This window comes from Lutra lutra, chromosome 15 (assembly GCF_902655055.1).
Source record: "Lutra lutra chromosome 15, mLutLut1.2, whole genome shotgun sequence".
In the NCBI taxonomy this organism is placed as follows: domain Eukaryota; kingdom Metazoa; phylum Chordata; class Mammalia; order Carnivora; family Mustelidae; genus Lutra; species Lutra lutra.
Window position 1 is genome coordinate 48,707,712 of NC_062292.1, and position 26,588 is coordinate 48,734,299.

The 26,588-nt window shown below is 35.8% G+C and overlaps 1 protein-coding gene across 4 annotated transcripts in view; it reads left to right on the forward strand.

The window, feature by feature from the left end:
• UCHL5 (ubiquitin C-terminal hydrolase L5) overlaps positions 1-26,588 on the forward strand; it is a 45,254-nt gene that overhangs the window by 8,477 nt on the left and 10,189 nt on the right. For 2 of the 4 annotated variants that reach the window (XM_047704285.1, XM_047704287.1), the window contains exons 2-9: positions 713-776; positions 2,185-2,290; positions 16,506-16,631; positions 16,714-16,775; positions 16,856-16,986; positions 18,819-18,882; positions 23,978-24,080; positions 25,383-25,496. In XM_047704285.1, coding sequence (XP_047560241.1) covers positions 713-776; positions 2,185-2,290; positions 16,506-16,631; positions 16,714-16,775; positions 16,856-16,986; positions 18,819-18,882; positions 23,978-24,080; positions 25,383-25,496 — 770 coding nt within the window. The remainder of the gene's footprint in view (positions 1-712; positions 777-2,184; positions 2,291-16,505; positions 16,632-16,713; positions 16,776-16,855; positions 16,987-18,818; positions 18,883-23,977; positions 24,081-25,382; positions 25,497-26,588) is intronic. The other 2 variants (XM_047704286.1, XM_047704288.1) reach the window with 1 other exon arrangement.

Below are 26,588 nucleotides of genomic sequence, written 5' to 3' on the forward strand. Positions count from 1 at the left end.
TGTTGGTAGCTGTCCTTTGCACTGTAGGATGTTTAGCATTTCTGGCCTCTATCCATTAGATGCCAAGGCCTTCCCACTGATGACAATAGTAACAATAAAAATATCTCCAGACGTTATAAAATCTTTCTCAGGCAGCAGGGGGAGGAGGGGCAGAGAGGGGGGACAGAAAACATCACCTGATTGAGAAACACTATCCTAAGGAAGGGTATGTTTGGGGGACTCTGAGATAGTTGAAAATAAAATTATATTAAAAACAGTATAGAATTGGAATTTAGGAAAAGGGTCAGAACTAAACATGTGATGTTAAAGTCAGTGTTAAATTGTAGTTATTTATTATGACTTAAAAAGAAGTGTATAGAAAAAAAAGAAGAGGGCCAAGGGAAGAACTAGGCAAATGGCAGTTGAATGAAAAGAGCAGATGCAGAAGAGGGAGAGATTGAGAGAGACTGAGAAGTCTGGGGTGGCATTTCAGTGAAAAACTCTTGAAAATTCTTTAAATTATAAAAGTAATATACTCCCATTATAAATAATAACTAGGAAGTAGTGAAAGAAGTAAAAGGATTTGGCTGTGAACTTCATCAGTTTAATCATTTCATTTTATCTTGTCTCATTGTCCCTAAATGTGCATTTTTTTCCAGTTAATATTTTATTTAATGATGAAGGAAAAAAAATGAGTTACTTTGTTTTCTAAAGAAATAATTTCTTATATCAGGTTGCCGAGGAGCCCAAGTAGAAGAAATATGGAGTTTAGAGCCTGAGAATTTTGAAAAATTAAAGTAAGTATGATCTTAGTTGTGTTAAAAATAATATGTCTGTACTTTAAGCAGACTGTTTTCTGTTTATTTTACTTGGATTGCTTTAGAATGATTACATCATCTCCTTTAAGTCTTTCTTTGATCTTGTGAAATAGGTACTATTACTCTCATTTTATAACCCAGACCTGAGACTCATATATAAGTAACTTTTAAGCGATTAAAAAGTATGTCTCTATAATTCCATGTCAGAATTGGTTGATTGGTTGAGTTTTTACAATATTCACTTGTAGATCAATGGGGTTAGAACACAGGACACATTTTAACATTAAAAAAGTGAGTAATAAGTTAATCTACAAAAGCATATTTAGTAGATAACCTATATTAATAGTAATTCAGAACTTGTCTATACATTATCACATTGCTTTTTGGGGAGGTTACAGTTTAGATTCCAAGTGTAGGTGCCAGGAAGTACCTTCCTTTTCCCCATCTTTCTGACTCAAATCACATCTTTAAGACTCCCCTAACGTCAATCTCCATGCCCCCAAGCATTGACCCTGTATTGTGAATAGAGGGCTAGGGGAATTTTCATTGGAGGGAGAATTCTTGGATTCTTGGAATGTGACAAGGAGTAGGCTTCTAGAGGGGAAATGGGGACTGTAGGGATATAGCTACTGTTTTTAATAGTAAAGAGATCATTTGCTTCTCCCTACTTTCCCCTTCCCCACAGAAAGAACAGTGATTTGAGATGAATTAAGGGATCAATTCTGGCTGAGTGATCAGGAAAGGTTAATTAAAAATATGTCATTTGAACTGTCTTTAAAGGCTAAGAAAGGGTTTTGTTGCATGGAAGACAGTTATAAAAGACTGTAGGGAATCCTAAAGTGGTGATTTAATGTTTAATGGGCAACAAGAGTTCCTTTAGGGAAGTGGATCTTAATTATGTATAAGATGATAGCATCCATTCATACTGCAGTTTGATGATTTTTCATGAATCCAACAATTATATAAAGGTGACTTAATATATTTTATAATATATATGCTATAAGCCATTTATCTATAAATATCCCATGTGAATTTTATTCATATAGATTAGAATTTAGTCTACGGTTAACAGCTTCTTTTAGTTTTGCGATGTTCTTATTTTTAGTTTTTAGTGAAGTGTGATACAAGGTAGAAGTGCATAATCCAGATTTGAGAATAAACCTTTCATTTTAATTCTGTTTTCTCTAATGTAATTTTAAGGTTTATTAACCATTTTCTAGGCAACATTCTAGTGACTGAATGACAATAGAAATCTTAAAAAATTTTCTCAAACTTACTTTGTTTGCAATGTATTTGTTAAGTAGCTGATTAAAATGTAATGTATTGACAGCATGTTTAAAAAAAAAAAACAGGTTTTGGTGTCACTAATTTGCATTTTATTTTGTAGGCCAGTTCATGGGTTAATTTTTCTTTTCAAGTGGCAGCCAGGAGAAGAACCAGCAGGCTCTGTAGTTCAGGACTCCAGACTTGACACAATATTTTTTGCAAAGCAGGTATGCTCCTTGGGTACTCTGAAGTCTTGAGAGTTCTATAAACAGAAGTCTATTTCACTTTTGTGTCTTCGGTGTTGCAGTCCTCAAGCTTTTTTGTCTTAGGACCCCTTTACATTCTTAAAAATTGTTGAGATCTCCAAAGAGCTCTTCTGTTTATATGGATTATATTTATCAGTATTTATTATATTAGACATTAAGACTGAGACATTTTGAGAGAATTTTTTTTAAAAGATTTTATTTATTTACTTGACAGAGAGAAAGAGAGAGATCACAAGTAGGCAGAGAGGCAGGCAGAGAGAGAGAGGCAGAAGCAGGCTCCCTGCTGAGCAGAGAGCCCAATGCAGGGCTCCATCCCAAGACTCTGAGATCATGACCTGGGCCGAAGGCAGAGGCTTAACCCACTGAGCCACCCAGGTGCCCCCATTCTGAGAGTATTAATTGATTTTAAAAAACAGTAAATGCATTACATGTTAAAATAAGTAACACATTTTTTAGTGAAACATAATCACACTTACCAAACAAAAAAAAATTAGCAAGAAGCTTTACATTTACGTTTTACATTTTTGCAGATCTAATGTCTGGCTTAATAGCTCACAGCTAGATTCTCCTTTCTGCTTCTTTATTCAGTCTGTTGCAGTATTTTTGTTTTGTTTTGTTTTGTTTTTGTTTGAAATATATGAAGAAAATTCGATTTCACACATATGTGTAGTTGGAAAGGGAGGAGTATTTTAATGTCTTTTTTAGAGAATTATGGATATTCTTTGATATCAAAACTCCAAAAATGTTGCTTTCTTAAGGGTTAGTTGCAAGTGACATCTGAAACCATATCATTGAACTTTACTCCTTATTATATTAAAAACTTTGGTTTATCTTGCTGTGCAAATGGGTCTTTTACTCATGCAACATTTGATAACATTGTGTATTGGTCATTTTGAAAGTTCACCGACTTATACAGATCTTCTAAATGTTGACACATTTGATTACATACATTATCAATAAGTCACATGTATATCATCAGAAAAGTCATTAAGTTATCATGGAACTTTTAAACTAATAGTGGAATTCTTATTCTTACCAAATTCTAATTTTCACTTGAAAGTTCAAATTTTATCAATAAAACCAAATACTGTCAGGGATTTTCCTTCAAATAACAGGCTCATTTCACTCAGTTCAAAGAAAAATACCTGCCGCATACCTTGTTGGACAACCGTATTTGTCTGTCATTTGTGTTTTCAAATGAAAAAGATGTTCCAAGATAAAAGCAGCCAACTTAGCTCACAACTCAAAGAGTTGTACTACTGCCTTTTGTTGAAATGACTAGCATATTTTGGTTTGCAGCAGAAGTGCTTTATTTGTGCTACCTATTTCATTTGGTAGAATATTACAGACTTGTACTTAAATGTCAGATTTTAGTAAAAATTTATTGCTTCATTAAAGACAGTCTTCAGTAAAACTGTTTTTTTTCTTTTTCTTTCTTTCTTTCTTTTTTTTTTTAAGCTATCAATGTCGATGAAACAGTTTAATGCCACTGTCCAGATTTGGTGCTAAAATACCAGCAGTGTTTTCTATTGCTATTCTATATTGCTGTAGATACTACATCTATTGCTATTACACTATCAGTGCAAATGTGAAAGCAGGGTAGAAGTCAAAAACTATCTCTGAATTATTACGGGAACAATTTTTGAGCACATGAACCCCTTGAGAACGGTCTTAGGAATTCCCAGGGGTCCATGGACTGCACTTGAGAACTGCTATTGTAGTATATACAGTGCAGTGGTGAATATTATTATATGCCTCCATACATTTGGTCCATTGTTTGGAAAAGCTGAAAAAGAGAATGATAAAAGAGGTTTGATTAATGTTTAAAATTTAAGCTAAATTTGATGACATTGTTTGAAAATTGCACTCATTTCTGAGACTCAAAAAATTGCTTAGGATAATCATAGTAGATATCCAATAAATGCAGACTGAGATCTTCCTCTCTAAGAATATTACAGTTAACACTAGTATTAACTAACACTATGACATTAATGATTTATAGAGGGCTAAGTATTTTTAAGGTAAAAGAAAGTACTCTAAAGAAAAATGTTCTAGGGTTTGAATTTATAATATTTTTCTAGGTCTGTATTTCTGTCTTAACTATAATTTAATGTTTTATTTGTATTATATTATTCCTGCCATATTTATTAATGTTGAAGATTTGTGATTTTCCAATAATACTGGGTGTTTTTTGCACTATATTATCTCAACAGTTCGTATTGAACTGAATCAGTATTTCCCAATAATATCTTTTAGTCTTTTTAGTGTATGCCTCCTTTGAGTCTATGCCAGAAACTTTGTATTACATAAATATATAATCCTTAATTCTAGGCTTCAATAAATTCAATAATGATTTTATCCAGAAAATTTAAAAAATTTTTAAAAATGTAAAAATTTAAAATTTTTTTATTCAGAAAATTTAAAAATGTAATTAAAATTATATTTATATAAAATATTTATATATGTATGTAATTAAAATATATTATTATATATTTATAATTTAATGTAATTAAATTATGTTTATTTATGATAAGGTTATACATATTAACTAAGTATATATTTTTGGTATTTATGGATGGAATTATATCAGTTTAGAGAGGTAATAGTAATACTGGCTGTCTTAAGCTGATCATACACTCTAATTGTGGAACTGCATGTATGTGGATCACTGATTAAAGTACTGAGAAATGAATCTAGTAATTTGTGTGTAAGAAATGACATTTGGGGGGTGCCTGGGTGGCCCTGTTGGTTAAGCGATTGCCTTCGGCTCGGGTCATGATCCCAGAGTCCTGGGACCGAGCCCCGCATCAGGCTCCCTGCTCAGTGTGGAGCCTGCTTCTCCCTCTCCCTCTGCTGCTCTCCCTGCTTGTGTCTCTCGCTCTGTCAAATAAATAAATAAAATCTTAAAAAAAAAAAATGACATTTGGTAGTACTTCGCTGCTAAATGTCATTGTCTTGTTTTCACTTTTCACTGAATTATTTGTTAAGTGGTACTTGCTAAGATTGTACTGGGTTTGTCTGATTATCTATTCAGTCTTCCAGGAAAGCATGATTGCCTACAATGTGCCAGATACTGTGCCAGGTGCTTGGAGGATGGTCAATAGTCATAATCCCTGCCCACGAGATGCTTAGAGTTTAGTGGAAATGATTGGTTTTAATCAGTGAAATGCAAAATTTATGGTGGTGATAAAGTACTGCATGGAGTGAAATGACAACTGTATTATACTGTGGAAGTTTGAAAACAATCTGTGAGACTACCCTCACTTCGAATACCAACTACAGAGTTCATGGTCACCAAGCTGCCCTCACTTCTGACAAGTGAAAGTTTGGGGGCAGTCCCCAAGACCACCCTCAGTTTCTATAATTTGCTAGAAAAACTCAGACTTTATTGAAAGCTGTTACAGTTATGGTTATGGTTTATTACAGTGAAAGATACAGATTAAATTCAGCCAAGGGAAGAGATGGATGGGACAGAGTATGGGAAGGTTCCTTGCTCAGAGCTTCCCATTGTCTTCTCCCAAGAGTCACAGATGGCACTAACTTTCCTGGCCACCATATGTGACAGTATATACAGAGGATTGTCATCCAGGGACTCTCAACCAATTCTTGGTATCCAGATTTTTTATTTGGCTTCAGTTTCATAGACCTGGCTGACCACCCACCATGGCTGACCTCAGTCACTAGTCACCAAATTCTCCCCGAAGTCACAGTGACTACCTTTGTGGACCAAATGCCCCAGGTAAACAAAGATGCTCTTATGAGGCCTGGTTTTTCAGGAGCTTAGAGTTTACCTCCCAGAAGCCAAGGGCAAGGGCAAGTCCTCTTTTTGGACAAGGTTAAATTTTTCATTATATATATGAAAATGGGACTTGACCCCTTTAGGGAGATCCGAGAAAGTTCTGAATAATCGACAGTTCAACTTAAGTCTAAAGGTTAAGTAGGTATTAACTGGGGTAAAGAGGTTGAGGATCATCCCAGATTAATAGCAGCTTTATAGTAAAAGGGAATAAGACTAGTAAAATGTACTGAAAGAGGGCCAGTGTAGCTGGCATATAGAGAGCAAGGGGAAGATGGCATGAGATAAACAGGCAGCATGTTAATCAGAATTAGGTACAGTTAGAAGTAGAGACACACTGGTTTATAAGAAATAGAAGTTTTTCTCTTTCACTTCAAAGAACTGTCAGAATTACAGGCTCTTTTGTTGTGTTCCTTTGTGTGTGGATTCTATTCTAAAGATTACTTTGTGGCCCAAGATGACTTTTGGAGTTTTAGCCATTCTGTCTTTTTTTTTTTTTTTTAAAGATTTTTAAATTTTTTTTTATTTGACAGAGAGATCACAAGCAGGCAGAGAGGCAGGCAGAGAGAGAGGAGGAAGCAGGCTCCCCACTGAGCAGAGAGCCCGATGCGGGGCTCGACCCCAGGATTCTGAGATCATGACCCGAGCCGAAGGCAGCGGCCCAACCCACTGAACCACCCAGGCGCCCCTAGCCATTCTGTCTTAATTGGACTTTCCAGAAAGCAGAAAGGGGACAGCACACTTCTCTCCTTTTATGGACATTTTTTTAGAATTTACCTATGTTACATGTTTACTTCTTTCTGGCCAGAACTTAGTCATATTGCTGTACTTAGCAGCAAAGGGGAGTGGGAAAGTTGTCTTCATTCCAGGTGGTCATGGACCTTGATAAAATTTGATAAAATTTGAGTACTTTATTCATATGGAGGAAGAAGAAGATGGTTATTAGAGAATATCAGCCTTCTGGCAAACATGTTGACAAAGGTCAGATCATGTATGGTATTTTAGGCCATGACTGAGACTTCGTACTTTTTTTTTTTTGGTATCTTAAGAGTAATAGAAGGTTATTGAAGTGAAAGAAGTATGACACGATCAGATTTTTATTTAGAAAAGATCTCTTTGGCTTAGTGTGGAGAATGCATATGAGGGGGAGATGCTGGTATAGAATATAGGACTAGTTATAGTCTATATATTATTATATATATTATATATTATTATATATTATTCTATAATATATTATATATAATAATTATATATTATTCTATATCAAAAGGAGGCTTTTGCAGAAGTACATACAAAAGTAGGTGAAAGACTGGTGGTAGAGATGAGTATGAACAGATTTGAATAATACTTAGCACTCTTAATGTGTAATGGATTGGATATGGGGACGAAGGAGGAAGACATAGCAATCAATGATGATGCCTGTGTTTTTCTTTTTTCCTTTTTTAAAAAAATTCATCTTTAGGTACATGAAATAGGCTTATGATAATCCTTGATTGATGACACATACTCGTGACTCCTATTTATTTAGTTATTTTAAGTAATACAGTAAGCACCTAAGAACTCACTACCCAAGTATACTTCATCTGTTTTTGCTTCTCTCTCACCATTGTTCAGCATAACTCTCATCCTCCCTCCCTCCATCCCTTGTAATCCTCATGTTGAATTTGGTATATTATTTCCTTGCTTTCTTTTCTTTTTTTTTTTCTTTTTTCTTTTTTTTTTTTTACAATTTGTTTGTTTGAGAGAGAGAGAGAGAGAGCTTGAGCAGGAGGGGAGAGGGAGAGAGAATCTGAAGCAAACTCAACACTGAGCACAGAGCCAGGCTTTGGGCTCCTCTCGAGATCATGACCTCAGCCAAAACCAAGTGTCACCCGCCTTACTGATTGAGCCAGCCAGGCATCCCCTTTTGCTTTCTCTTTTATATTTTTTGTAATCCTAAAAAGGGGTGTGTATATAAAATTTTGACTAGATAGAGAGTATTATGCTTACCAATTAAGAAAAGAGGCAGTGCTGAAATAAAAGCACTTATTTGGGGTCTCAAAACTTAAATTGGGGAGCACAGATTTGGGTAGCAACCCAAATTGTGTTCCCTAGGGAATAAAATCAAGGGTCTTAAGACAAAAGGGATGTTTGTATGTTTTGTTTACAAAGAATTTTGATTGATGTTGGCTCAGAGAAGACTAGTCTTGACTGAATATAGTTTGGTTGTTAAGGCTTTCACTAAGCAAAGTCTTACTGCAAGTTGCAGGTCTTTGGCAGAGTCCTTGGAATTTATTCCCTTTTCCCAATTCAAAGTTCATGGTTTTTGTCCTGTGAGGATGTGCATAAGGCCATTTCCTTAGTGGCTTCCTGGCTCCATTTTATTTTATTTTATTTTAATTTTAAGATTTTATTTATTTGTCAGAGAGAGAGGGGGGGAGCACAAGCAGGGGGAGTGGCAGGCAGAGGGAGAAGCAGGTACCCCGCAGAACAAGGAGCCTGAGTTGGAGGCAGACGCTTAACCGACCGAGCCACCCAGGCGTCCCTGCTGGCTCCGCTTTAAAACTTCTTGACAGGGGCGCCTGGGTGGCTCAGTGGGTTAAAGCCTCTGCCTTCGGCTCAGGTCATGATCCCAGGGTCCTGGGATCGAGCCCCACATCGGGCTCTCTGCTCCGCAGGGAGCCTGCTTCCTCCTCTCTCTCTCTCTGCCTGCCTCTCTGCCTGCTTGTGATCTCTGTCTGTCAAATAAATAAATAAAATCTTAAAACTTCTTGACATAAATGCTTCATTTCATTTCCTCTATCACATCCTCTGTGTGATTTTGGGGGACTTACTTTTTGTCTTAATATATCATTAAGATTCTTCTATAAGTTGTTTATCTTAGTAGTTCCTTTATTTTGCATGCTGTATAGTAACAATTGCCCGAACATGCTAGGTTTATTTACTTACTCTTCCTAGATTGACATTTGAGTTTTCCATCTGAGTTACTATGAATTGTGTGACTAGAAATATTTTTTTAATTATTTTTTTTAAGATTTTATTTATTTATTTGACAGAGAGAGAGAGAGAGAGAGATCACAAGTAGGCAGAGAGGCAGGCAGAGAGAGGGGGAAGCAGGTTCACCGCTGAGCAGAGAGCCCGATGTGGGGCTCGATCCCAGGACCCTGAGATCATGACCTGAGCCTAAGGCAGAGGCTTAACCCACTGAGCCATCCAGGCGCCCCTAGAAATATTTTTCTACATGTCTGCTGCTGTATATATGCAGATTTCTCCTGGTGTATACCTAGAAGTAGAATTGACTACTTAATATGATACATAAATGTATCAAAATGTTTTATGAAGTAGATACTCCAGTAACACTCCCATTAGCAATATCTGAGTAACTATGTAGCGGCATGCTCCAATGTGGTATTGTCAGGCTTTTTAAATTTTTGCCAGCCAGCTTGTCCCAAAATGGTACTTCATTGTGGTCTTGGTTTACATCTCCCTTTACATTTTGAAAGTGGCATATGTGTTTCTTCTCTGAAATTTCTGTTTGTTTTTATTTTTCTATGGGGTGAATTGTGCTTTTCTTTTTGATTTGTAGGAGTTTTTTATGAGTTCTTGATACTGCTTCTCCAAGTTGGCATACCTTTTCTGGGTGTCTTTTTTTTTTTTTTTTTAAGATTTTATTTATTTATTTGACAGAGAGAGATCGCAAGTAGGCAGAGCAGCAGGCAGAGACAGAGGGGGAAGCAGGCTCCCTGCTGAGCAGAGAGCCCAATGCGGGGCTCCATCCCAGAATCCTGGGATCACGACCTGAGCTGGAGGCAGAGGCTTAACCACTGAGCCACCCAGGCGCCCCTTCTGGGTGTCTTTTGATGAGTAGAATTTTATATTTTAGAGCCAGTGCTTTTTGTATCTTGTTTAAGAAATTGTTATCTATCTGAAGTTGTAAAAGATATTTACCTGTGTATTTCAATTTTAATTTTCTTTTTTAAAAAAATATTTTATTTATTTATTTGACAGAGAGAGAGAGAGAGATCCCAAATAGGCAGAGAGGCAGGCAGAGAGAGAGGGGGAAGCAGGATCCCTGCTGAGCAGAGAGCCCAGTGAGGGACTCAATCCCAGGACCCTGAGATAATGACCTGAGCTGAAGGCAGAGGCTTAGCCCACTGAGCCACCCAAGTGCCCCTCAATTTTAACTTTTAACATCCATGTCCTTAATTCCTCAAGAGTTGGGTTTTGGTATAGCATGTGAAGTAGGAGTTCAGTTTTATCTTTTTCCATATGGATCATCATTTTTTTCTAGCCTCATTTATTAAACATCTGTTGTTTTCCTTACTTATCTAACATTCTGCCTCTGTTGTATATCAGAGTTTGTATGTTTTCTGGACTCTGTTCCACTCATCAGTTTGTCTCTGTGCCAGTATCACTGTCCTAATTGCTTTCACTTCTTCATAAGGTCGCTATTTAATAGGTCATGTCTTCCCTCCCTGCTCTTTTTCTGTTCTTGGCCCAATGCTCTTCAATTAAATTTCAGAGTCATCTTCCAAGTTGTATGAAAAATTTTGTTGGAATTTTGATTGGAATAGCATTGACTATAAGTATCACTTTGGGGTGAATTTATATCTTCATATTAAGTCATGAACGTAGTATGTATCTATTTAGATCTTTATTATCTTTAACGTGTAATTTTCTCTGTAGAGGTAATTTCCTCTTCTGTTAGATTTCTCCTAACTCCTTGATATTTCTGTTATAATTATAAGTCCTATCTTCTTTTCAATTAATTTTCTAGATTGTTCGATACTGGCAAAAAAAATGCAATTCTCTTTTATGTTTGAATATTTAGCTATCTTGCTAAACTCTTTTATTATCTCTAATATTTGTTTGTTGGTGTTTTTGAGGGGGTTCTATCTAAATTACTCTATCAAATGATAACAGTTTTATTTCCTCCTTTCAAATCCTTAACACCTCTGATTCATTTTTATTTTTCTTTTTTTTTAAGGATTTCTTTTATTTTTTTTCTTTTAAGATTTTATTTATTTAGTTGACAGAGAGAAACACAGCTAGAGAGGGAACATAAGCAGGGAGAATGGGAGAGGGAGAAGCAGGTTTCCCACCGAGCAGGGAGCCCAATGTGGGGCTCCATCCCAGGACCCTGGGATTACGACATGAGCCAAAGGCAGACGCTTAATGACGGAGCCACCCAGGCGCCCCCTGATTTATTTTTCTTAGTGCCTAAGACCTTCAATAAATCATCATGATTTTAAAGAGAATGGTTTTACCATTTTCTTGTTTTGGTTGATGATTACTCTGGTTTTTATTTTTATTTTTCTAAATGTTTTTTAAGTAAGGGCATTCTCTTATTAATTTTTTTAAAAAGATTTTTATTTATTTATTTGACAGACCGAGATCACAAATAGGTAGAGAGGCAGGCAGAGAGGAGGAAGCAGGCTCCCTGCTGAGCAGAGAACCCAATGCAGGGCTCGATCCCAGGACCCTGGGATCATGACCTGAGCCACCCAGGCGCCCCCATTCTGTTATTAATTTAGTGAGTGTCTTTATTGTGAAAGTTTTTCAAGTGATTTTTCTGCACATATTGTAATGATCGTGTTTAATTTTCTCTTTTAATAGATTAATGTAGTCAGCTATGTTAATGATTTTTGTAAATATTATATCATCCTTCATATTTGGGATAAGCCCAGTTGATCATGATATATTCTCTCTTTATGTACTGTCAGAGTTAATTCAGTATTATTTGTTTAGTGTTTTGCATTTGTATTTATAAATGAAATGGACCTTAATTTTCTTTTCTCCTAATGGCTTTGATTAGTTTTAGTATTAGGGGTTTGGTAGCTTCATGGAATGAATTGGAATTTCCTCTTTCTTTTATTGTGCCAAAGAATTTTTTTTTTTATAAAGATTTTATTTATTTATTTGACAGAGAGAGATCACAAGTAGACGGAGAGGCAGGCAGAGAGAGAGAGAGAGGGAAGCAGGCTCCCTGCTGAGCAGAGAGCCCGATGCGGGCCTCGATCCCAGGACCCTGAGATCATGACCCGAGCCGAAGGCAGCGGCTTAACCCACTGAGCCACCCAGGCGCCCTAGAATTAGCCTTTATAGTCAATTCTGGGCCTGGTACTTTCTTTGTGAGTATATAAACTATTGGTTCAATTTAATAGTTAAAAGATCATTTAAGACACTTATTTCTTCTTGATTTGGTTTTGATAAGATTTTTTTTTTAATTTCTGCATTTTATAAAAATCTTTCATATGGATACTAATACCCATATAAAGCAAAATTGTTTCATATGGATATTAGTATGCCCTTATTCTTTTTAACCTTATTTTATTTTTTAAGATTTTATTTATTTATTTGAGAGAAAGCATGAGCAAGGGGAGGGACAGAGGGTTCTAGAAGCAGACTCCCTGTGGAGCAGGGAGCCAACGCCGGGCTCCATCCTAGGATTCCAGGATCCTGACCTGAGCAAAGGCACATGCTTAACCCACTAGCCACCCAGGCACCCAACATTTGTTGTTGTTGTTGTTGTTGTATTCTTGACTCCTAGAATTTTGACTTACATATTTGTGTGATACAGGTTTTAAAAAGCCATTAATCTTACCTTTTATCGGGGCGCCTGGGTGGCTCAGTGGGTTAAGCCGCTGCCTTCGGCTCAGGTCATGATCCCAGGTCCTGGGTTCGAGCCCCACATCGGGCTTTCTGTTCAGCGGGGAGCCTGCTTCCTCCTCTCTCTCTGCCTGCCTCTCTGCCTACTTGTGATTTCTCTCTGTCAAATAAATAAATAAAATCTTTAAAAAAAAAAACAACTTACCTTTTATTGTTTCATATCTGTTTCATAGGGTAATCCAGCTGATCTTGTTTTCTGTTTTCAGCCATCTTCAATCCTTGCTGTAAATTGTCATCTGAATCTTTCATAATAAAAACCCTATTTTTATTATGTTATTTTCCTATTAAAAATCTTCTGCTCCTAGGGCAAACTACTAATCGCTCAAGGTCAGTGATTTTCAAGGTAACAAATGATGCCGTACCCTGACCACAGCCATTCTAATACAAACCAGTATGCTTATTGTCTCTTGAACATACCACGTGAATTTGTTCCTTTGTTCAGATCCTCTTGCTTCCCTAAATGAATTTCCTTCTCTCTTCTCTCGGTCCTGTCAAGCTTTCAAAGCTCTGTTAAAATTTTATATTCATTGAGAAAGCTATGATACTTCAGTTAAAGATGATTTCTTCCTTCATCATTTGGTTTTCTGTTCATCTCTTTTTCATGTATGGACTTTTTTCTAAATTTTTCATAGGCAGGGCATGTATACTTTTTCGATTTTGTGTTTATTTAGAGTCACCTTCCCTTTAGGACCCCACAGTTTTATTCTCAACCTTTTTTTCCCCTTGACTATAAATAAATACTGAAAACTTTTTTTATTTTATAGCTACAACTTAGTGAAAATTGACTGTGATTTATAATGCAGTACTTAAAACTATTGTAGGAGCATTCCTCTGAGCACCCACTATATTCTTTTGTATAAACTATGAGAAGAAGTTATTCTCTAGTCCAGGGGCTGCTAGTCAAATGGCTGTAGTATCAGGTTGGCAACATGCATGCGTGAACTGGGTTGTCTGTAAGAAACAGGGAGTGGGAGAGCCTGGATGAACCAAAGAATATATGTTCCCTCAAAGGAATTCGAACCAGATTCTTAAGGTTCTTTTTGGGCCAGCCCTACTTGTGACCTCTTACTCTAGCCTTTTTTTTTTTTTTATTTTTTACAGATTTTATTTATTTGTCAGAGAGAGAGGAAAGCGAGCGAGCACAGGCAGACAGAATGGCAGGCAGAGGCAGAGGGAGAAGCAGGCTCCCCGCCAAGCAAGGAGCCCGATGTGGGACTCGATCCCAGGACGCTGGGATCATGACCTGAGCCGAAGGCAGCTGCTTAACCAACTGAGCCACCCAGGCGTCCCTGGCCTTTTTTTTTTTTTACTGTTGAACTGTACTACTGTGTTTGAAAATGTGTTACATGCCAGAGCATATAATAGAATACTCAGGATAAATTAGAGATTTAAAAAGTCGGAAACTATAAAATAATTTATGCTGCAGTGAATTTTTTGTGACAGGAACTAAAAGTTTTTCCAAATAGATGGATGTAAATGATTCTTATGTGAGTTTCATTGGGTGAAAGACCTCTCTCTCATTCACTGTGCATCCCACACACCACAATGTATGGCACACCTACACTGTAGGTGCTTAGTAAATACATGAATGACTATATGGAGGTACCCTTTTTAAGGTCTTTCTTTTGGCAGTTCTATGCTATATATAGCATAACCACTTGGTGGCGCTAGACTCATTTTTAAACCTGGAAAGCTATTTTTATACACAGGCACACCATGATTACTATTCTTCATACACAAAATAAGCTATAGCAAACCATAGACAGTGTGTACCATTATTAGTATTGAAGGGGAAGTATTAACCACTGGATTTTTTTCTTTTTTAAAAAAATATTGAAGTTGATTATAAGAAAAATGCATGTTTAATGTATATAACTTGATTACCTTGGAAGGAGCTTTTTTTTCCAATTCTTTAAAAAAGTTTTCTAAAGTGATGGATTACAGATTTGAAGTCCTTAGATTATAGGAATGTTTGAGAGTATTCTCTGCCATAGCCTCAGCATCTAACCTGGCACTGGGTACATAGTACGTCCTTAATGTGTGAATTTGAAAGAATGTGTGAATGAGTATAAATTTTAACTTCTTCTAACTTTGCTCCTACCAACCCATTCCCAGATAATTTCATCTCATATAAATTTGGTCCAAGGTAAGGGGACACTGAGTCTTACTAAGTTTTAGTAAACCAAACCTTTATGTAGTCTCCTTTAATCATTGAAATTTCTTATCCAAATTTACTAAAGAATTGTGATTCAGAGAAAAATACATATTAAAAGAAATCACTATTAATTGGATTCTAGATTTCCTGTTACTTTTCTTTGATTTGTCAGTTCTGAGTACAAGATATTATCAGAGAGGATATCAGAAATGTGGTGGTATTGTTGTATTTGCTTGAGAATTGGGTATAAGAGAATGTTTCCTAGTAGAGAAAGCAGTCTTATCGAGGAATTTTTCAAACATACTGCTGCACATGATCTAAGAACTGGTGGATTTCACAAGACCTCAAAAGCCTCTGGCAATGTAATAAGTAGAGGACTGTAAGAATTAAATACAGAAAATAATTGAAAGTTTTTCTTCTGAAATATGGCAGGATATAAATAGCTTGCTAAATTGTAAACGTGTAAGTGAGTTAGCATTTTGGAAAGACTCTAGAAGATAGTATTTAATTATAATGTAGTAACAAAATAAACAGCAATAGTACTAAACTGTATTTTTAAAGGTCATTCACCAAATTTAGTTCAACTTTATAATTAACCTTGCTGGTATTCGCACTGATCATCTGAGGTTCTTTCTAGCTCTATAATCTCAACACTGTGTAGGGGTTATAGGAAATATGGAAGAAGCCCCTGACCACAGTAGGTTATAATCTCGTTAGAGAGACCACATAAATGTACAGTCCGCCTAACATAGTGGCTGACTGTACAAATTCTAGAACTGAGACTATCTGCCTCTTGCTTATTAGCTTTGTGCCCTTGGGGCAAGTTACTTAACTTCTCTGTGCCTTAGCTTCCACTAATGTAAAATGGGGATAATAATATTACTACGTCTTCATAGATTGTTGAGAGAATTAAAAGAATTAATACACGTGAAGTGCCTAGAAAAGTACCTGGCACATAGTACGTGCTATCTACATGTTTTTTCACTCTTACTAAAATGTAAGGTCCACATAATTTGCTAAATAAATTGTTAACAACTAGATGACAGCACTGTAAAGACTGTATAGGACTGAGCTGAAAAAAATGTGTGGACAAAATGTATCTTCTCTAGGAACTCGAAGGTAGAAACTAATAGCAATTGTTGTTGGATAATTTCTCTAAAAGCCTCCTAGGTGAGTTGGAGCCTATGATGAATATGGAAATATGGGTTAAATTTGGAGAGGCAGAAACGAATTTAGGAAGAAGTGTGAATAGGAGGGAGGACAAGTTATTTTGGCTTAATCAGCTGTGTTTAAGATTAGGAAAGATTTGTATTATTACCCTAACTGGTTGGTTTCACTGATGTTATGAGTTTATTTAATTTATTTGGTTTCCTAGAATCCTCAACTCCAGAATTGCAGCAAATTCCTGAAAATACATTAGAATGGAATTAAACATGCTTATTATGTTTATGTTAAGACTATATGAAATACATTTTGAAAACTATTAGTATTATTCATATTTTAGAGGGCATTGTCATTAGTTAAAAGCTGCTTTTTAAAAAACAAATTGATAATATTTTTGCTTTTATGTTTTATAGGTAATTAACAATGCTTGTGCTACTCAAGCTATAGTAAGTGTGTTATTGAACTGTACCCATCAAGATGTCCATTTGGGAGAGACATTATCAGAATTTAAAGAATTTTCACAAAGTTTTGATGCAGCTGTGAGTATACTCTTATTATTCCTAAAATGCCCTACTTGTAATAGTTCTCCTTTTAATAGGCTACTTTAACAATTTATTTTAGATGAAAGGTTTGGCACTGAGCAATTCAGATGTGATCCGACAAGTACACAACAGTTTTGCCAGGTAAAGAGACTTTTTATTAAATAAACACTTGTTCTTTTTTGCTTGTTTATCTCACTATTTTTTTTTCTTCTTCACTGAAGACAGCAAATGTTTGAATTTGATGCAAAGACATCAGCAAAAGAAGAAGACGCTTTTCATTTTGTCAGTTATGTTCCTGTAAATGGAAGATTGTACGAATTAGATGGATTAAGAGAAGGACCAATTGATTTAGGTAATCTGGTTCCTGTTCCAAGTATTGCACTTTTGACAAGGAAAAAAATAGGGTATTCTCCTTTGTTTTTGCCGCAACGCTGCTTAGATATTATTTTATTTATTTATTTTTAAAGATTTTATTTATTTATTTATTTATTTATTTATTTATTTTAAAGATTTTATTTATTTATTTGACAGAGAGAAATCACAAGTAAGCAGAGAGGCAGGCAGAGAGAGAGGAGGAAGCAGGCTCCCTGCTGAGCAGAGATCCCGACGTGGGGCTCGATCCCAGGACCTGGGATCATGACCTGAGCCGAAGGCAGCGGCTTAACCCACTGAGCCACCCAGGCGCCCCAAAGATTTTATTTATTTATTTAACAGAGACACAGCAAAAGAGGGAGCACAAGCAGGGGGAGTGGGAGAGGGAGAAGCAAGCTTCCCTCGGAGCAGGAAGCCCGGTGCGGGGCTCGATCCCAAGACTCTGGGATCATGACCTGAGCAGAAGATAGATGCTTAACGACTGAGCCACACAGGCACTTTTTTTTAAGATTAGATTTTAGGGGGATTTTAAGGGGAAGATTTTAAGGGGAAGGTGACTGTAAGGTAGTATAATGTCATGAAAGTCTTAAGCTTTTCATTAGCTTATAAGGTTAAATAAAATGAGTAGAGAGAGCCCCATGCAGGGCAATCCCAGGACCCTGGGATCATGACCTGAGCCGAAGGCAGAGGCTTTAACCCACTGAGCCACCCAGGTGCCCCTGAAGTTTCTGTCTAAGTAGTGCAATAATATGCTGTTCTTTGGACCAGAGGGTAGATATGTCCCAATTCCCGCCATCTCTAACCTTAAGCAGAAATGATAAATGGTTAGGAAGGTAAAGGGTATAATTGTTAGTTCTGATATTGTACTAAAATCACACACTCACAAAGAATTTTAACTTTTTATTTTTAGCTCATTGAGTTTCCTTTTTAAAAAAAAAATTAGGTTCATTTTAATTTCAACAAAACCTGTTTTTATTAAACCTAATGTTATCTGCTGTTCATAAAACTTTATAGTTCTATTAGATTAAAAAAAGAACCTAGGTTCATTTTGTTTATACTTTTTGACCATGTCCCCTGCATAGAACCCGTAATTCATCTATGCAGATTTACATGTTACCTCTATATTTAAAAATATTTATTTTTTTATGTTACAGAAAAATAGAATTTTTAAAAATTCTCTTGAAGTTTTTTGTAGTTTGGTGGTTAAGCTGATCTCTATATTTTCTCTGTTGGCTTCTATCTGGTCACTTACTCTGTATTTGTTAGAACCATCAAATACAAAGGAAGTAAAAGATAAAGTAGAACATCCAGTTTTGCTATACATCTGGTGGCTATGCTAAAAATTATGGTGAAAAAGAGGATTAAAACAACTGGGTAGAATTAGTTTTGCATTATGTATAGATTTCAGTTTTTTATCTTATAGTTATGGTAGGGAGTCAGACTGATAAGGACTGAATCCTTAATTGCTACTACTAATTTGTGTGCTATTTTTCTTAGCCCTCGGTTTTACTACTGTAAAATGGTATTCTTATTTCACAAAGTTGTGGATTTTAATGGGATAACTCCTTAATGAATTACTTTTCCATACATTTGTTGAGGACCTACTAAGTGATGCAATAATGTAGTAATGCAAATTATACTCATGCTTTCTTTGCCTTTATCTTTAAATTGAAGCTTAACATTGCTATGCTAAAAGGATTTTTACCATCCCGAATTTTCCAAAATATTTATAAGAAGATATTTTAGACTAACTTTTGAAATAATTTTAATGTTGATTTTATTTGATTTAATTGCTTTCAAATTTCTTTCTAGGTGCATGCAATCAAGATGACTGGATCAGCGCAGTGAGGCCAGTCATAGAAAAAAGGATACAAAAGTAAATGCTCAGCTAATCTCACTGGCATAGTATTCTAATTTTTAAACATTTTCTTTCATCTTGTATTTTATTATTATTTTAGCAGTGCATGAACATCTACTTTTGATTGGATTAATATGTTCAGGAAATCTATTTCAGAAATATTTAAATTCTACATGGTAATATGTCCTCTTTATAAAGGTTAAACATGCAGATCTCCATTTAGATATTTTGTATGGTTGTTTAGTGGAGTTGTTTTTAAGCATCTTTTTAAATTAAAACCCTTATTTTGAGATAATTATATATTCACATTCAGTTACAGAAATAATACAGAGAGATCCCATGTACCTTTTACCCAGCAGTGGTAACATCTTATCAAACTAGAGTACAGTGGCAACAGCCAGGATGTTGACACTGATGCAGTTAAGGTGCAGAATGATTTCATGAGCACAAGGATTTCTCATGTTGCGGTTTTAGAGCCACAACCACTTCCTCTGTTGCCACTCTCCCCTCCCATCTTTAATCCCTAGTTTTATCATTTTTTTCAGTTAAAGAATGTTATATAAATGGAATCATACAATATGTAACTTTTTGGATTGGCTTCTTTCACTCAGCATAATTTTCTGGAGATTTATCCAGGTTGTTAAGTACATAAGTAGTTCATTCTTTTCTAATGGTGGGTAGTAGTCTATGGTATGGGTAGGACCTTTTTTTTTTTTTTTTTTTTTTTTTGGCTCATTTACCCATTGAAGGACATGTGGATTGCTTCTAGGTTTTGGCCGTGATGAATAAAGCAGCAGTAAACATTTGTGTACACATTTTTGTGTGAACATAAGTATTTATTTCTCCGAGATAAATGCCCAGAAGTGCCATTGCTGAGTTGTAAATGCATGTTTAATTTTCTGTGAAACTGCCAGACTCTTCCAGAGTGTATCATTTTTCATTCCTACCAACAGTGGATGATTGATCCAGTTTTTCCATATCCTTGCTACCATTTGGTTTTGTCAAAATTTTTTATTTTAGCCATTATAGTAGGTGGTAGTGATATTTCATTATAGTTTTAATCTTCATTTCCTGATGACTAATGATGTTGAAAATCTTTTCATGCCTTTTGCCTATTTTGTGATTAGATTGTTTTTGACTGTTGAGCCTTGAGTTTCTTTATATAGATAGTACTAGTTCTTCATCAGACATGTTGCCTGCAGATATCATCTCCCAGTCTGTAGCCTGTCCCCTAATTCTCCCAATACAGTCACAGAGCAAAAGCTCTTAATCCCAATGAAGTCTAATTTATCACTCTCTTCTACTATGAACTGTTTTTTGTTGTCAAATTTAAGAATTCTTTGCCTAGCCTGAGATCCTGAAGATTTTGTCTTTTTCCTAAATAATTTATGTTTTAACATTTTACATTTAAGTCTGTGATCCATTTTTGAATTGATTTTTGTACATGTTGTAAAGTTAGTCAAAGTTCATTTTGTTGCCTATGCATGCATGTCCATTTACTCTAGCACCATTTGTTGTTATCCTTCCTCTAGCAATTTGGTAGAATTATAATAACAGTTGGGTGTATTTATGTGTCTGTTTCTGGGTTCACTACTCTGTTCTGTTGACCTGTTTGCTCTCTGACAGTCCTACACAGTCTTGATTACTATAGCTGTATTGTAAGTTTTGAAATCAGATAAACTGATACCTACAACTTTATTCTTTTTCTTCAAAATTGTTTTAGCTGTTATAGTTCCTCTGTCTTCCCAGATAAATTTTAGCATAATCTCGTGCATATCTATAAAACTTCTTGCTGGGATTTTGATAGGAATTGTGTCAAACATTTATATCCATTTGGGGAGAATTGGCATCTTTACTATGATGAGTCTTCCTGTCCATGAACATGGTATCGTCTCTCTATTTACTTTGATCTTCTCTAATTTCTTTCATCAGCATTTTGTACTTTTTAGCATACAGGTCCGGTACATGTTTTGTCAGATAATAAAGTACCCAAGTACTTGAGTCTTTTGATTGATTACAAATGATACTTTATTTTCATATTTGATTTCTTTGATTATTGTTAGTGTGTAGAAACACAGTTGATTATTTTCTTTCTTGCATACTTTGATGTTATTGAACTCATGCACCAGCTTTAGAAGTTCTTTGTGAGTTCCTTGGCATTTTCTTCATAATCATGTCATTGGCAAATTGGGATAGTTTTGGATTTGTCTCATTTCAGTTGTAATCAGTTTTTACTTTATGTATTTTGCAGGTCTGTTGTTTGGTGTGTAAACTAAACATTTATCATTATTTCTTCTTAGTGGATTGATCTTTTTATCATTATGTAATGTCCCACTCTAGTAAATTTTGTTTTGAAATTTACTTTATTTCATAGTGATATAGGCAGCCCTGTTTTCTTTTGATTAGTGTTTTCATTCAAGTTGAGATTTTCATCATTTTTAATATGACAAATGATTACAGATTGAGACCTAGACATTTGTGGTTTTGTATAAAAAGACTCTGGATTTTTTTTTTTTTTAAGATGTTTTATCTATTTGTCAGAGAGAGCGAGAGAGAGAAAAGAGAGCACAGGCAGGCAGAGTGGCAGGCAGAGGCAGAGGGAAAAGCAGGCTTCCCCCCAAGCAAGGAGCCCAGTGTGGGACTCGATCCCACATGAACCAAGCCGAAGGCAGCCACTTAACCCACTGAGCCACCCAGGTGTCCCAAGACTCTGGATTTTTTTTTTTTTTTTTAAGATTTTTATTTATTTATTTATTTGACAGAGAGAGATCACAAGTAGGCCGAGAGGAAGGCAGAGAGAGAAGAAGGGAAGCAGGCTCCCTGCTGAGCAGAGAGCCCGATGCGGGGCTCGATCCCAGGACCCTGGGTCATGACCTGAGCCGAAGGCAGAGGCTTAACCCACTGAGCCACCCAGGCACCCCAACTCTGGATTTTTTAAATGAAATTTCTGTTAAGCTGGTTTATATGGGCACTGCTCTAGCAGAGTAAATCAGGATGTTTTTACCTCATTACTGCCAGGTGGGAGTAGATGTTCAGGTTTCCACTCTGCTTCCACTGATACTTGAGATGGGAAGAGGTTCCTTATTATTACTGGGCTGTGGGGAGTTGTGGCCCCCAAAAGAGTGTCCACTTGATACTACCCTTGCTGGAAGGAGTAGGAATGCCTTGTTACTGCTTACTACATGGCTTCACTGTCACTGGAGTGGGGGAGGCTTCTTTACCACTGTATGGTAGTGACTTCCTACTTGGCTTCCCTTTTAGTTTCTTCTAGATACTGCAAATAGGTGTCATTACTGCCCACAGGGATGAAAGTCCTATATCCCTACTCAGTCTTTACTGGTAGGTAGAGTTGGGGCACAGTTTTTTTTGGGTTGTGTTTAGCTATGGTAGAGTGGTTATTATCTAAAAGTTTTCTGTCTCGTGAGTTGATCCTTTTCTGTTTGGATAGAAGGAACAGACTTTTGTTGGTCCTTTTTTGGTCTGTGCCTGTTAGTATTTCTTAGCTGCTGGCTTCTTTAACTCCAAGTCTAGGCTATATGAAGGCATATAAGATAACTCACAGAGTTTACCACTGTGTTATTTTTGGGTCCTGGTTCCCTAGCTTGTCTGCCTTCTCTCCACCTTTCAGAATGTTCATTTATGCTTTTGTTTTCTTTTTAAAAATATATATTATGTCTGGTGTTTTTATTTTGATATTTTCTTAGTGAGAGAAATGAGGAAATGGAAGTTCCACAGCAGAGTTTTATTTTTTTTTTAATTTAAATTCAGTTAATTAACATATAATATATTGTTTCAGGGGTACAGGTCTATGATTTATCCGTCATATGTAATATCTAGTGCTCATTACAATACATACCCACCCCATTGTCCATCACCCAACCACCCTATCCCTCCCAACCCATTCCCCTCCAGCAACCCTCAGTTTGTTCCCTGAGATTAAGTCTCTCATGGTTTATCTCCCTCTCTGGTTTCGTCTTTGATTTTTTCCTCTCTTCCCTTATGATCCTCTGTCGTCTTCTTTCTTAAATTCCACATATCAGTGAGATCATATGATAATTGTCCATAGCAGAGTTTTAAAAACATTTTTACATGGTTTAAAGCACTGCAGTTATAGTGCTCCATATTCTTTCAGTGAATAGAACTATGTGTGCGTGGGACGCCTGGGTGGCTCAGTTGGTTAAGCAGCTGCCTTCGGCTCGGGTCATGATCCCAGCGTCCTGGGATCGAGTCCCACATCGGGCTCCTTGCTCGGCGGGGAGCCTGCTTCTCCCTCTGCCTCTGCCTGCCATTCTGTCTGCTTGTGCTTGCTCTCTCTCCCTCTCTCTCTCTCTCTGACAAATAAATAAATAAAATCTTTAAAAAAAAAAAAACTATGTGTGCGAAATTGTTGTAAGTATATGATGCAAAAACAGGCTTAGATTTTCTATATGTTTTCATCTTGATTAAGCACCACTTACACATCTTACCAGTAATTCTAATGTCAATCCTTACCATCAATAAACTTATACTGTGAGATGTCTCATTGTGATACTCTGGTATCAGAGAAGTGAAGATAAAATAGCGTTCAGAAATTTTGCAACAGGATATAACCACATTATATTAGTAAAATATTATACAAATATTTTATAGTTTATAATTAAATGTAAAGTATAAGTGAAATATAAAAATATATGAACTAAAAATGGCAGCTACATCATGACTTGGAAAAAAGTATGTAGTTAGGAATATAGTTAATTACCATCAAAATGCCATAGTAATTAATCCAACAACTGTGAGGTCTTAGTTTAGTTATTTTTTTAATGAGATCTGAAGTAAATGATGGTTGCCATATCTCTTATAAAAGTAGGAAAACAAAATATTTTTTATTTCAAATGTTCAGTGATATAATTTTATTTTAGAACATTTAAAAATATTTGTGATTAAATTTAGCTAGTTTTTTCCTGCAGTTATAGCCTTTCATATATGAAAGCTTTTTTTAAATGTCAATTTTCACTGTAGCCAATTGATAGAATTTGTGTTTATCCTAAAGAACCATGGTGTAGTCACAATAGATGATCTTAATTGTAATAGTGTTACAGTTCTTTATTACATTATAAACTTTAACTTTTTTTAGGTACAGTGAAGGCGAAATTCGATTTAACTTAATGGCCATTGTGTCTGACAGAAAAATGATATACGAACAGAAGATAGCAGAGTTACAAAGACAACTTGCTGAGGTTTGTGACCACATTTTTAAGTGCAAAGTTCTAGTTCAGTTGTCTCAGGAAAGGTATTCTCTCTCTCTTTGTTCTTTCTCTTTCTTTATCCGATCTCTTTGTTTTTTTCTTTCTCTGTTCTTTCTTTTTCTCTTTCTTTCTTTCTTTCTCTTTCTCTCTCTTCCTCCCTCCCTTCCTTCCTTCTTGATTTAATCAAGTGTCCTGAGTGGTGATGAAGAGAACACACTCTGGAGTCAGGCTGCCTAGATTTAGCTCCTGGCTTTGCCACTTAGTGGATGTATGAATTGGAATATACTTCTTTGTGCTTCAGTTTCCTTCTCCCTTCCTCCCTCCTTCCCTCCCTCTCTCTCTTTCTTTCTTTTTGGAGAGAGAGAGAGTACGTGCACCTGAGTGGTAGGGGACCAGGGAGAGGGAGAGAGAATCTTAAATTCCGTGCCCTGCATGGAGCCCATGAAAGCTTCATCTCATGACCCTGAGCCTAAATCAAGAGTCAGTAGTTTAACTGACTGAACCACCCAGGAGCCCCTGTGCTTCAATTTCTTAAAGTAAAATGAAGTGAATTGTATTTACCTTAGAAGGCTGTTGTGAGGATTAACTGAGATAATATATGTAAGCAACTTAGACTGACAAACATTACATGCTAAGTAAGTGTTAGCAATTAACTATTTAGTTTCATTATGAAATTGAGCAAGTTAGAATATATTTCTCACAGAATTAATTGGGTACATTTAGATTTACATGTAATCTTTACTAGTCTATGTAATTGTTTTTTTGTTGTAATTACGATTGGACAAGATAATTGGTAATAATATCTTCTTTACATTCCTTAGGTGACATTTTCTTAATAGCATATTCAAGCATTTTGTGGCTGAATAAAAGATTATAGCACTATAGTATATTGCAGTATAGATTTTTTTTAGGTAAAAATTCATGTGTTATTGTAGAACATAGAAATATGGAAAGTACTTCTTAGGGCTTTTGTCCTTTAACATTGCAATTAGACTGGTATTCTGTCACCAGTATTAAGAGTAAAATTTGAGGGGCGCCTGGTTGGCTCAGTTGGTTGGGCATCTGCCTTTAGCTCGGGTTGTGATTCTGGGGTCCTGGGATTGAGTCCCGCTTCTCTGCTAACATGTCTCCTCTCATTCTCTCTCTCTCCCTCTCAAATAAATAAAATCTTTATAGAGAAGGAAGGAAAAAAAAGTAAAATTTGAAAATAATTGTACTGTGTTATCATTTTAAAATAGTTTGGATTCAAGCCTCAATTATTAGGGTATGCTGTTTTTTTTTCTTTACCCTAAGGAGGAACCCATGGATACAGACCAGGGTAGTAATATGTTAAGTGCTATTCAGTCAGAGGTTGCCAAAAACCAGATGCTTATTGAAGAAGAAGTACAGAAACTAAAAAGATATAAGGTATGTTTTCTATTTTATTTGTTCCTTTGTTTTAATATAGAGTAGTATATTTTGACATGAAGATTTGTTGAATACGTGATTGTTTTGCCCATCATTTACTAGTTTTCAGAATAATGACTTGGTTCCTTGACACCCCGCAAAGGTAACTAGTGAGGTTTCTTTCTTTTGTTTTTTTTTTTGAAGTATCATTATGAACAAATTTTTAACCTATCTGATGCTTCAGTTCACTGCAATAAATGATCAAATTGTCTTATCTTTGGCTATTAGGAACCACTTCAAGTCCTAAGTCCTTTTGATATGATTCTCTTCATCTTTGATAGCTTCCTTGATTTCCAGTATGACAAGATGTTTCAGACTCCTCTTGTACATTTCCTACTTCAGACTTGGATTAGCCATTTTTTTTAAGAAGCCTTGGGTTCTTTTGGTGGGAAATATTATTTGAAACTACTCTTTGGGTGCTCAGTGATCCTGATTAGTCATTATGTCTAGGCCTTTTCAAAGCTAAGGAATGCATTTTTGTTTGCCTCTTATTTTAGTTTTGTAGAGAAAACAGAATGTGAATTTGTACAATGTGAATTTACTCTTCAAATTTAGAAATAAAGGGCTTAGGGCACCTTACTGGCTCGGTTGTTAGAGCATGAGAGTCTTGATCTCATGTCATGAATTCAAGCTCCATCCCATGTTGGATGTGGAGCCTACTTTAAAAAGAAAGAAAAAATGAATTAAAGGGCTTTCTACTTGAAATTAACCATTTGCATTTCTTCTTTTAAGCTGAAAGTCTTGATGCCTAACAATATTAACATAATGACTTGTTTTCTTTATGATATATATATATATGTGTGTGTGTATATATATATATAACCTATGGATATATATAGAAAGGTTCAGAGTAGCAATACTACTGTTAATAACAGCACAGTTTTTTCTGAAGTTTATTTTTTTCCTTAGGGTATACCCCATTTTGGTTATACAGTCAAATTACTATTTTTTTTTTTTAAGATTTTATTTATTTATTTGACAGAGAGAGATCACAAGTAGACAGAGAGGAAGGCAGAGAGAGAGAGAGAGAGGGAAGCAGGCTTCCTGCTGAGC